This window comes from Oncorhynchus masou, chromosome 27, assembly GCF_036934945.1.
Source record: "Oncorhynchus masou masou isolate Uvic2021 chromosome 27, UVic_Omas_1.1, whole genome shotgun sequence".
Classification (NCBI taxonomy): domain Eukaryota; kingdom Metazoa; phylum Chordata; class Actinopteri; order Salmoniformes; family Salmonidae; genus Oncorhynchus; species Oncorhynchus masou.
The window spans coordinates 20,076,669-20,089,921 of NC_088238.1; the positions used below are offsets into that span (position 1 = coordinate 20,076,669).

At 42.3% G+C, this 13,253-nt stretch overlaps 1 protein-coding gene across 1 annotated transcript; it reads left to right on the forward strand.

Annotated features, from left to right (window-relative positions):
• The first annotated feature begins 408 nt into the window (after positions 1 to 408).
• On the forward strand, positions 409 to 13,253 carry LOC135515735 (zinc finger protein 239-like). The gene is made up of 8 exons (XM_064939432.1): positions 409 to 595; positions 2,264 to 2,466; positions 3,987 to 4,088; positions 4,207 to 4,302; positions 7,768 to 7,878; positions 8,029 to 8,149; positions 8,341 to 8,598; positions 10,459 to 13,253. Exons 1-8 carry the CDS (start codon positions 577 to 579, stop codon positions 11,346 to 11,348), a joined length of 1,800 nt encoding a protein of 599 aa, XP_064795504.1. The 5' UTR covers positions 409 to 576; the 3' UTR covers positions 11,349 to 13,253.

The window sequence follows — 13,253 nt, forward strand, 5'->3', positions numbered from 1 at the left end:
ATTTCACCAGATGTATATATGTGAAGCATCCGCTTGGCGTTTCCAAGAACAAGCCCACTGGCCGGTAGTGGGAGAACATGGAACGAGATCGATTTTGGCCAAAATTCTGCACATTTTCTCATCGATGAAACATTTGATCTCAATACACTTTTCTGTTCCCAAAACTATAATCTTTTACGAATAGAGTGGACTACGTTTTGTAGACTTTACCCTTTGTCAAAATAAAAAACGCGTTGTTTAGAGGAAGTGACAAGGCGAATTGAGTTTTGCACACACGCACCTCGCCTAACGGAAATATGCAAATTAACCAGAACGCGCCAATTGGATCTGGCTTGCTCGTGCTTGGCTCTGCCCTCCTCCTTGCTTGTTCTGCCCACTAATGCCATTTTTCCCCATTGGAAACGACAGGATGTGGTCTGTCCTAGTTATAAACAACATGGGATACTTTTATTTTGAAGACTCATGAATTGTCGTCACACAATAAAATGTTTAACTAACGTTACCAGCCTCCAAGTTAGATAGCTACCCACTCAACGTTAATATACGGTCCTAGCAGCAGTTTGGTTTGCTGGTGAAATGGATTCAAAAACTCAAGGTTTGTCATCTTTTCCTGAAAGGCTTCCCCAAAATGTATTTCTGTTCAAGCTTAGATCAGGAATATGCGGTGCAGTATGTGAAATAATATTTGGTTCAATTCACATAGCTAACGTTAGGCATGCACTAGCTAACGTTCGGCTGCACTAGCTAACGTTAGGCCTAACTGGGTAAAAGCCATAGTAGAGTCAACACCTGAAAGTGTTGCGACATAAAAGGTCTGCGATTGCTACAGGGCATTTCCATCGAAATGGACCCATGCGCACCAACATGTTACGTTAATAGGAGCATATCAATTTCAGTGTCAAATGAAAGCTAAGAGTATATTTTGGGGAAATGAAGGCATGATAGATACATTTTTCAAAAATTTTCTATCTTAAATATGAGTCCTAAGTAAATACTTTGATTTCTGGATAAACTGAAGGGGTCTTAGAAAATGTGTCTTAGAAAACATCTAGCCTACCAGGAAACTATTAGAAATACATCAAAACACAATAATGTTGACGTAAAGACCCCTACCAACTAATGGCAACATTTTAGTTTTTAATGAATTATTTACCTTCTGTAAGTTTAATAAATATTACCTTGTAATTCCTTTACCAAAATTAAAGTAAACTGAAGTAACAAGAAAATGGTAGACTTAACAATTTAGTTATAGTGATTTTACAGATTTGTGTGTTAATTAATTATTAAGTGATTAAAACTTGTAATTCTATCACCAAAATGGTATGAAATTACCCCAACATTAGTAACAGAATTACTGCAACTGAATTGGCTACAATGGGAAATTGTAATAGTCACAAAGCACAGTTGGGTCACCTGCTACTGACCTCCACTGGCGTACTGTTATGTTCAGATAAGTTTTTTTATTTTATTTTTTGTTGTCTTAACAGTCATGACTCTGGACAAAACCTCTCCTTTCCTCACTCTCCAGTTAATGCCACCTCTCCCAGCTCTTACTGAAACCTACCCTTGAGCCCCCTCTTTCCAGTTACTGTAACAAGCATCCTATCCCACTGAGCACCGACCAACACTGGACGTCCATGGACGTTGAAAAGTAGTTGATATTTGGTCAGTCCACCCTGACCTTGATGTTAATGTACACTGACGGACTGGATTGGAACAAATGGATAGTACAATGCTGAGTACTGTACAGTGAGTAGAGCTCAGTACAATAGTGTACTGTACAGTGAGAAGACTACAGTACAATATAGTAAAGAAAAGTAGAGTACAGTGTACTGAAATATACTATACTTTATTCTACTGTGCTGTATTGTACTGCGCTCTGATGTCCAAACTTGTAAAGGTTTACAGCGGAATCGCCCCTTCATCAATTTTCAGTCATTTGAAATGAGTTGTCTACGTATACCCATTTTATTCTTGAAGAATATAACTTATACATGCCTCATGAACTTCGTTCAACTGAGCTACAGATTGTTACACCAGATAATGTCATTTAACCAAAGATGTTTTGGTATCCATTACTGGGAGTTACAGGATAGGTACTGTTGTGGTGTAGCACAGAGAATTTTCGACCAACTTTAGCTTGGCTATATGGTCTTTGTGGAAACCAGGAGTCTCATAAAATGTCAGTCTAGTTGCAAGGGTTTTTATTAATTTGATGGCTTAAGTTATGTTAACAAATTCCTCCCTTTTGTTTTCATGACAGGTCTCAATCTCCCTCTATCCTCCTTGTGTCTCCTGGTTCCACCAATACGCTTGATGTCTGCATCTATGTGGCAAGTGGCTGAGCAGCGTAATGTGATGCAATATGGGAAGCTGGAGGAATTTGTGACTTTGGTGACAGAGATGGTCCCAGAGCTGCTGAGCTCCAGGCAGAGGACCCAACTCATCCTGGGACTGAGAGCAAGGGTGAGAGAGGTGGAAATGTTGAGGGTTGGGAGGATGTAAAAGTGACACGTGGGATGAGATTCAGAACTTAATTCCTCATAAGCGCCTGGATCTTGAAGGCCAGGAATGTGGACAAAAGATTGTTCTTGTCACATTTTCATGATCAACTTCTGTTGTCATTGTCTTAAGACTTCTTAGTTTGTGTCCCCTCTGTCTTTAAATGGTCAGCGATCTGCTCCCCTCACTACTCCCCCTATGAACATTTCTCCCCACCCCCTTAGTGGTCACTTAACTTACCTGCTGTTCCCCCTATGGATATTTCACCCCCCCCCCCCCCAAATTACTTTTACTCTGCCCCCACCCCAATTATACTGAACAAAAATATATGCGCAACATGCAATGATTACATATATTTCAGTCAATTGAAATAAATTCATGACTCCATAATCTATGGATTTCACATGAATGGGCAGGGCCGCAGGCATGGGTGATCCTGGGAGGGCAAAGGCCCACCCACTTGGGTGCCAGGCCCACCCACTGGGGAGCCAGGCCTAGCCAATCAGAATTAGTTTTTCCCCACAAAAAGTATTTATTGCAGACAGAAATACTCCTCAGTTTCATCAGCTGTCCGGGTAGCTGGCTTCAGACGATCCCACAGGTGAAGAAGCCAGATGTGGAGGTCCTGTACTGGCGTGGTTACACATGATCTATGGTTGTGAGGCCAAATTCTCTAAATCAATGTTGGATGTGGCTTATGGTAGAGAAATTAACATTCAATTCTCTGGAAACCGCTTTGTTGGCAATTTCTGCAGTCAGCATGCCAATTGCGTGTTCCCTCATGTTGAGACATCTGTGGCATTTTGTTGTGTAACAAAACTTTCCCATTTTAGAGTGGCCTTTTATTGTCCCCATCACAAGATTAAACGGCATGTAATGATCATGCTGTTTAATCAGCTTCTTGATATGCCACCAGTCAGGTGGATGAATTATCATGGTAAAGGAGAAATGCTCACTAATGGGATGTAAACAAATTTGTGCACAAAATATGAGAGAAATACGTTTTTTGTACATTTCTGGGTTCTTTTGTCTCCGCTCATGAAACATGGGACCACCAATACATATTGTTTGTTTTTGTTCAGTATACATTCATCACTGTTAGTTGTTAATATATAATTTTACTTTTTTATTATAATTGTTATAGTTTTTATTTTGCTTGGTCCCCACACCCGCTCAATGGTAATTTAGTCTGCCTGCTGCTCCCCTATGGTCATTCCCCCTTTCCCCTCTACAGTCTTTACTCTGCCTCCACCCCAATGGACATTTTATTTATTAATCTCTGCTACGGTTGTTATTATGTATATAGTTCTATTGGGGTTTTTTTATGATCATTTTCATTAATTTATTTCACTTAGTCCTGCATGTTGGAGCTCGGAGCCTAAGATTTTCTCTGAACCCTGCGATCACACCTGCAACCCTGTACATTAAACACTCAATGTGTAGTGTTTCCATTCCTGCATATTAAAGTGTGCCTGCTATTTCAGTTGGTTCTTGAGTTGTGCTGTGGTAAAGAGGACATGGTGGACCATCAAACCATCCAACGCCACTTGGATAGAATCCAGTCATGCACAGTAAAGCACAAAGCGGTAAGTTGTGTGCAATACACCACAGAGTATGTGGATTATGTTAAATCTCTATCACAACATTTATTTTTTGTAATTATAGTTCTTAACTTACTTTTTTGGGGTGTAATTACATGTTCAGAGAGAGAACAAGAAAGTGGAGGCATCAAAGTCTAACTTTGGGGAGTTGGTTCAAACCTTGCTGGAAGACACAGCGAAGAGGGAACACTTTTTTCAGGTGAGATAATATCGAACATCAACTTTTCATAGTTGGGTAGTTCTGTGTCATAATCAAGCAAAAGTGTTGGAAATGCCTGAAGAGCAAGCAGGCAGGCCGCTGCCATCAATCCACGGTTTCTGGTTAGGGAATGTTTTAATCGTTGCTATGGGAAAGACATCTTCAACGCACGTTCTAATGAACTCGCACACCGAATCAGCGTATTCGTCAATGTTATTGTCTGACGCAATACGAAACATGTCCCAGTCCACGTGATGGAAGCAGTCTTGGAGTGTGGAATCAGCTTGTCGGACCAGCGTTGGACAGACCTCAGCGTGGGAGCTTCTTGTTTTAGTTTCGTTCTGTAGGCAGGGATCAGCAAAATGGAGTCGTGGTCAGCTTTTCCGAAAGGAGGGCGGGGCAGGGCCTTATTTGCGTCGCGGAAGTTAGAATAACAATGATCCAAGGTTTTGCCAGCCCTGGTGGCGCAATCGATATGCTGATACAATTTAGGGAGTCTTGTTTTCAGATTAGCCTTGTTAAAATCCCAATCCCCAGCTACAATGAATGCAGCCTCAGGATGTAATAGTTTGCAGTAGTTTGTAGTAGTTTGCAAAGAGTCAAATAAAGTTCGTTCAGAGCCATCGATGTGTCTGCTTGGGGGGGAATATATACGGCTGTGATTATAATCGAAGAGAATTCTCTTGGTAGATAATGCGGTCTACATTTGATTGTGAGGAATTCTAAATCAGGTGAACAGAAGGATTTGAGTTCCTGTATGTTTCTGTGATCACACCACGTCTCGTTAGCAATAAGGCATACGCCCCCGCCCCTCTTCTTACCAGAAAGGTGTTTGTTTCTGTCGGCGCGATGCGTGGAGAAACCAGCTGGCTGCACTGCCTCCAATAGGGTCTCTCCAGTGAGCCATGTTTCCGTGAAGCAAAGAACGTTACAGTCTCTGATGTCCCTCTGGAATGCTACCCTTGCTCGTATTTCATCAACCTTGTTGTCAAGAGGCTGGACATTGGCGAGAAGAATGCTAGGGAGTGGTGCACGATGTGCCCGTCTCCGTAGTCTGACCAGAAGACCGCCTCGTTTCCCTCTTTTACGAAGTCGTTTTTTTTGGGTCGCCGGCTGGGATCCATTCCGTTGTCCTGGTTGAAAGGCAGAACACAGGATCTGCTTTGCGAAAGTCATATTCTTGGTTGTACTGATGGTGACTTGACGCTGATCTTATATTCAGTAGTTCTTCTCGACTGTATGTAATGAAACCTAAGATGACCTGGGGTACTAATGTAAGAAATAACACGTAAAAAAAAAAAAAAATGCATAGTTTCCTAGGAACGCGAAGCGAGGCGGCCATCTCTGTCGGCGCCGGAAGTAAAAATGCTGTGCCACTGACACGGCCTGCAATGAAAACATACGGTCTCTCCTTCACTGCAGCCGAGGTGAGTAAAACATTTAAACGTGTTAACCCTCGCAAGGCTGCAGGCCCAGACGGCATCCCCAGCCGCGCCCTCAGAGCATGCGCAGACCAGCTGGCTGGTGTATTTACGGACATATTCAATCAATCCCTATACCAGTCTGCTGTTCCCACATGCTTCAAGAGGGCCACCATTGTTCCTGTTCCCAAGAAAGCTAAGGTAACTGAGCTAAACGACTACTGCCCCGTAGCACTCACTTCCGTCGTCATGAAGTGCTTTGAGAGACTAGTCAAGGACCATATCACCTCCACCCTACCTGACACCCTAGAACCCACTCCAATTTGCTTACCGCCCAAATAGGTCCACAGACGACGCAATCTCAACCACACTGCACACTGCCCTAACCCATCTGGACAAGAGGAATACCTATGTGAGAATGCTGTTCATCGACTACAGCTCGGCATTTAACACCATAGTACCCTCCAAGCTCGTCATCAAGCTCGAGACCCTGGGTACTGGACTTCCTGACGGGCCGCCCCCAGGTGGTGAGGGTAGGCAACAACATCTCCACCCCGCTGATCCTCAACACTGGGGCCCCACAAGGGTGCGTTCTGAGCCCTCTCCTGTACTCCCTGTTCACCCACGACTGCGTGGCCACGCACGCCTCCAACTCAATCATCAAGTTTGCGGACTTGGAGGTGGTGATCCGACACGACAGTGGTAGGCTTGATTACCAACAACGACGAGACGGCCTACAGGGAGGAGGTGAGGGTCCTCGGAGTGTGGTGTCAGGACAATAACCTCACACTCAACGTCAACAAAACTAAGGAGAGGATTGTGGACTTCAGGAAACAGCAGAGGGAACACCCCCCTATCCACATCGATGGAACAGTAGTGGAGAGGGTAGTAAGTTTTAAGTTCCTCGGCATACACATCACAGACAAACTGAATTGGTCCACTCACACAGACAGCATCGTGAAGAAGGCGCAGCAGCGCCTCTTCAACCTCAGGAGGCTGAAGAAATTCGTCTTGTCACCAAAAGCACTCACAAACTTCTACAAATGCACGATCGAAAGCATCCTGGCGGGCTGTATCACCGCCTGGTACAGCAACTGCTCCGCCCACAACCGTGAGGCTCTCCAGAGGGTAGTGAGGTCTGCACAACGCATCACCGGAGGCAAACTATCTGCCCTCCAGGACACCTACACCACCCGATGTTACAGGATGGCCATAAAGATCATCAAGGACAACACCCACCTGAGCCACTGCCTGTTCACCCCGCTATCATCCAGAAGGCGAGGTCAGTACAGGTGCATCAAAGCTGGGACCGTGAGACTGAAAAACAGCTTCTATCTCAAGGCCATCAGACTGTTAAACAGCAATCACTAACATTGAGTGGCTGCTGCCAACACACTGACTCAACTCCAGCCACTTTAATAATGGGAATTGATGGGAAATGATGTAAAATATATCACTAGCCACTTTAAACAATGCTACCTAATATGTTTACATACACTATATTATTCTTCTCATATGTGTACGTATATACTGTACTCTATCATCTACTGCATCCTTATGTAATACATGTATCACTAGCCACTTTAACTATGCCACTTTGTTTACATACTCATCTCATATGTATGTACTGTACTCGATACCATCTACTGTATCTTGCCTATGCGGCTCTGCACCATCACTCATTCATATCTTTATGTACATATTCTTTATCCCCTTACACTGTGTATAAGAAATTAGTTTTGGAATTGTTAGTTAGATTACTTGTTGGTTATTAATGCATTGTCGGAACTAGAAGCACAAGCATTTCGCTACACTCGCATTAACATCTGCTAACCATGTGTATGTGACAAATAAAATTTGATTTGAAATGTAATGCTCCCAAGCGTGTGTTGTGTGTCAAGTTGGGTACTATGACAAATATCAAGAATATTAGCGCAAATGGACAAAACAAATATTTTATTAAACTAATGCATTTTGACGGTAACATGTTGTAGGCAAGACCATTCACCTAACTGTGTAATAGCTCTCTACATTTTCATTAAAGGAGGTGTTCCCAGTGCAGTACGGTACTAAGTATGACACAGCACTGCAGATTCTGGTGTGGGAGTTCTTCTCCAGACTGGAGGAGCTGCTGCCGGTGCCCAGCTTTACACAGGTACTGATATGACTGCATCTTCATCCTATCAATTCAAATGTTTAAAAAAATGTTGCGTTTACAGTTGTGAATTAATGAATGAAACCCCTTTAATAAATGGACTGAACATCAAGTTTCCAGTGGGTAGAAGTTTTTCTCTCTCACCCTCAGACAGCATCTTGTCTCAGCCTTGCATTCTCTGACCTGGAGGAGTGTGTTCAGTCTGTCTCTGACCCTGAGCACTTGAAGACACTGCTACAGCATCAAAGACACCTTGGACACCTAAATAGAGGTAGGCAGCCTTCAGGTTATCTATTTCCACTGGGGTAAATTCTTTGACCTTCTTTAGATTTGATTTGATTTTCCACCAATGAAATGTGCTTTGTTTTGTTAAAGATGTCTTCACCTTCAATGTTGCACAAACTGTATTCACCTCCAAGGTATTAGTAAATAAAATTGGTTTGGATTCTCCCTCTTTTTCAGATAATTTGTTCTACGACTCTGACACCATCCTGTCCGCTCTGTCCCTCACTTCCTTGGTAAACTCGAAACAAACTTCAGTGGAGGCTCGAGGTCGTGACACTAGGAAGAAGGAACAGGAGGGTGGAGAAGAGTGGCGACCAGAAATCAGTTACAATGGAACTGATCAGGACGTTGAACGACTTGAAGAGGCTGGTGAATCCAGTTCTGGACAGCAGAAACCAGGATCATCACTACACGCTCGTCCAGTGGCCATAGACGGTAAGGACATTTGGAGCAGAGCACATTACATACATCTGTGCACTGTTCATGGCAATTGCCAAACTGTGTTATTGATAACTGGTTGTTATTATTAGTTGTAACAATATTAAGTTAAGCGACAGGGTTTTTTCCATTAGACTAGTCAGGCTACTTTTATCTGCTGTTTCCGTTGTGGCTCTAGCTACTCCACCAACAGAGCTTTATTTGAGCCGGATCCTGCCGGAACAGGAACATGTTGTACCGGATCTGGTACCTCTCGTGGCATGAAACATCATTTTCACTGTTTGCTCTTATTAGAATTTCTACATTGCAATCAGAGTTAAGTACTTGACTATTCCCCAAAGGTTAAGTCTGTTTGTTTGGGGAGGATATATTGGTACCCTAAAGCCAAGGATTTAATGGTTGAATTAAGTAAGACATTAATTCATATGACATGGATTCATTTTTAGCTCTAATTCTAGGTTACCAATGGGCAATTAAGATTGTAGATTTTAACAAGCTACACAATTCAGTATTTCATAATATATTCCCTTCAGACCTGTGTTCAAATACTACTTGAAATCTTTGAAATATGTTTAGCGTTTGCTTTAGCCTACCTGGAGTGCCAGATGGGCAGGGTTTGCAGTTTTGTGACTACTCTATTGGTTCCATTGTGAAATTATTTAAAATTGTAGGCTATTTGAAGTTGAAACCAGGTCTGCTTCTGTAACTGGTGGGGTAGTTGTTACTGTTGCTACCACAATTCCTAGAAGCCGACATGTTTCAAAATGTTACTACCACATTGTTGGGAAGTTGTGATTTAACAATGAGTTGACCTCTTTAGAAAAACACATCTGCTTGAGCTGCTCTTTGTCAAGTTCTTCTATGGGGGTGTATTTATGATGGATGAGTTGACCGTGGTCTGGCCATTGCATGCTGAAAATACCTATTATAATTGTCAGTCACCAGCTGAAATGGAGAACCATCTGGGAAGATGCTGTGTAATCAGTCACCACAATAGGTTTTGAGTACATTTACAATAATTGTTTGCTAGCTAGCCAGGGTTATGACAGTTGTTTGACAATATGCTGTAACAGTTGACCGTGGTCCAGGGCCAGCTTGCCCTATATGCAGACCATGCACTACGCATTGCTGACTTTAAAAAACAAGGAAAACACTGAGTTTGAATAGTAGAATTTCATTAGGAATTTATTAGGACCTTATCTATGGATTTCACATGACTGTGAATACAGATATGCATCTGTTGGTCACAGATATAAAATGCAATTGTGTTCATTGTCCATAGCATATGCCTGCCCATACCATAGCCCCACCTCGGGACCTCGGTTCACAATGTTGACATCAATAAACCGCTCGCCCACACGATGCCATACATGTGGTCTGCGGTTGTGAGGCTGGTTGGACGTATTGCCAAATTCTCTAAAATGACATTGGAGGTGGCTAATGGTAGCGAAGTGAACATTCAATTCTCTGGCCACAGCTCTGGTGGACAATCCTGCAGTCAGCAAGCGAATTGCACGTTCCCTCAACTTGAGACATCTGAGGCATTGTGTTGTGTGATAAAACTGCACATTTTAGAGTGACCTTTTATTGTCCCCAGCACAAGGTGCACCTGTGTAATGATCATGCTATTTAATCAGCTTCGTGATATGCCACCCCTGTCATGTGGATGGATTATCTTGGAGGATAATTGCTCACTAACAGGGATGTAAACAAATTTGTGCACAACATTTGAGAGAAATAAACATTTTGTGTGTATGGAGAATATTGGTACCATCTCATGAAAGATGGTACCAACACTTTTTACATATTGCGTTTATATTTTTGTTCAGTGTACTTCCATGTGCTTTTTACTTGCAGAACCGGATAGTGACATGCCCTCCCAGGTCTTCTCCTGCCCCCAGTGCCCATTCTCCCACAGGAGAGAGGTGAACCTTCAGCAGCACATCAGGAAGGAACATCCAACAGAGGACAGCAGGAACCTGGACTCTGGAGAAGCTGAAAACTCACTGCCGTCCAGTCAAACAATACAGAGACCCTCAAACAAGACAACCAAGAAGTACATCTGCTTTAAATGTGGAAAGGGTTTCAGAAGCCCATCGGACCTGAAACGACATAAGGGTGTTCACACAGACATGCAGCCGTTCCATTGCAACCAGTGTGATAAAAGATTCAAAGCGAAGGGTAGTCTAAAACAGCACCAACGGGTTCACTCAGGAGAAAGGCCTTATGATTGCTCACATTGCGGCAGGGGGTTTAGGACATCGGATATCTTAAAATCTCATATACGCATTCATACTGGGGAGCGACCTTATGGGTGTACAATATGTGGGAAGAGATTTATTCAACGGCAAGTACTAACAAGACACATCAGGATGCACAGTGGAGAGAAACCATACTTGTGTAGCATTTGTGGAAAGACCTTTGCTTGCTCAGGGGAACTGATGGTACACTCAAGGATCCACACAGGGGAACGACCGTATCATTGTGAACAATGTGGGAATACTTTTAGTCTAGCAAGTAAACTGAAAGTGCATCAGCGAAGTCATACAGGCGAACGCCCATACCCCTGTACACAGTGCCCCAAAGGCTTCTCCACCTCCACCAGACTAGTGAAACACATGCGAATTCATACTGGGGAGAGACCTTACCCATGTGTAAAGTGTGGCAAAAGATTCTCTGAAAGGGGAAACATGAGAATACATCAACGAATGCATGAAAAAGAGAGAAAAGGTCGACAAATGTATTGATAAACCATAAGCTTTTGAAATGTTCTTTGGAGATTCTGCTCTATATAGTTCTCTGCTACATTTTCAGGTGATTGTGACATGTTTGTAGATCTTCTAATTTGTCACAATACCAGGCGGTGTAACTTCAGAGATGATTGGCAAAATTTGTGTTCTAAATATTGTAACCGTTCTGTAAAATGTTAGTTACGTCTGGTTATATGCGAACAGATTAGATTTTACCCTGAAATAATTTCCCGAGTTCAATGCTACCAAGTTGGAAAACTAACAATGGGCAAAAACACTATTATAAACCACATTTCTAATATAGCAGGGCATCTTAAACAATACCCTCAAATAAAAAGTGACATTTTGTACTTTTGCCTCATATTTATAGTTTACACACCTGGCACCACCTCTGTTGTTTCCTATAAACCCAAAATATATTTAGATTAATTGAACAATTGCTTAATTCTATTTAGCCTTTTTCCACTCGTTAACTATATGCAGTGCCTTGGAAAGTATTCAGACCCCTTGACCTTTCCCACATTTTGTTAGGTTACAGCCTTTTTCTAAAATGGATTAAATTGTTTTTCCTCATCTGTTTACGCTTTGTCATTATGGGGTATTGTGTGTAGATTGCTGAGTTTTAAAAAAAGTATCCATTTTAGAATAAGACTGTAATGTAACAATGTGAGAAAAGTAGAGGAGTCTGAATGCACTGTAGGTGATTTGGTGGTAAACACCAGATTCTATAAAAGCACCATTATTGTACTAACAAAGCTAGCTCGTGGTGTGTAGGGTCCAGTGATTTGTGTACATCTATCAGCTTTGCCTTTCTCCCAGTGGCATTAAATGCCTCCATGGAATTTACGGTGAGCACTGAGACAGTTACACATGTTGTTTTAGCTCTGTACTCCAGCACTTTCAATTTGAAGTGATACAATGACTATGAGGTTAAAGTGCAGACTGTCAGCTTTAATTTGAGGGTATTTACATCCATATCAGGTGAACCTTTTAGACATTGCAGCACGTTTTGTACATAGTACCCCCATTTAGGGGACCAATAGTATTGGGACAAATTCACTTACACTGAGTGTATAAAACATGAAGAACCCGTTCCTAATATTGAGTTGCTCTGAACTCTGGAGGAGCTGAGAACTCACTGCCATCCAATGAAACAGTAAAGACCTCCTCAGCCAAGACAACGAAGAAGTACATCTGTGTTCCACCAAAGGGAACATGAAAGACCATAAACGTGTTCACACAGAGGAAAAGCTGTTTCATTGCGACCAGTGTGAGAAGAAATTCAAAAATCAAATGGTACTCTAATACTGCACCAAAATGTCCACACAGGAGAAAGACCATATATTCTTTGCTCACGTTTTGGCAGGGGGTTTATGACATCTGGGACCTTTAACTTCCCTTATACTTACTCATACTGGGGAGAGACCATTCACCTGTTCTATATGTGGGAGGAGATTTATCCAACATCAATTACTAACACGCCACCTCAGGATGCATACAGGGGAGAAATCATGCTTACTGTATGTAGCGTTTGTGGAAATACATTTTATTCTTCAAGGGCCTTGTTGGTACACTCATGAACACACACGGGTAAATGCCCCCACAGATGTCAACTTTGTGGGAAGATGTTTAGAATGTATTGGATACTCATGTTGCAGCTCCCATTCCCCTGCTCTCATTGTGAAAAACGCTTTATCACAAAAGCGCCCTTAGATGACATGCTTATTCATACTGGAGAGAAACCTCATCCATAAATAAAACTCATAGGCCATAGTTCAGGTAGTTGTCTTGTTCGAACTTAACATTTCTTCATAGATGTTCATTTTCAAACTCTGTTTGACTCTCTCAAAGCCTTTGTTAAGTTCTTGGTTGTTTTTCATTTAAATATAGACTCAACCACAA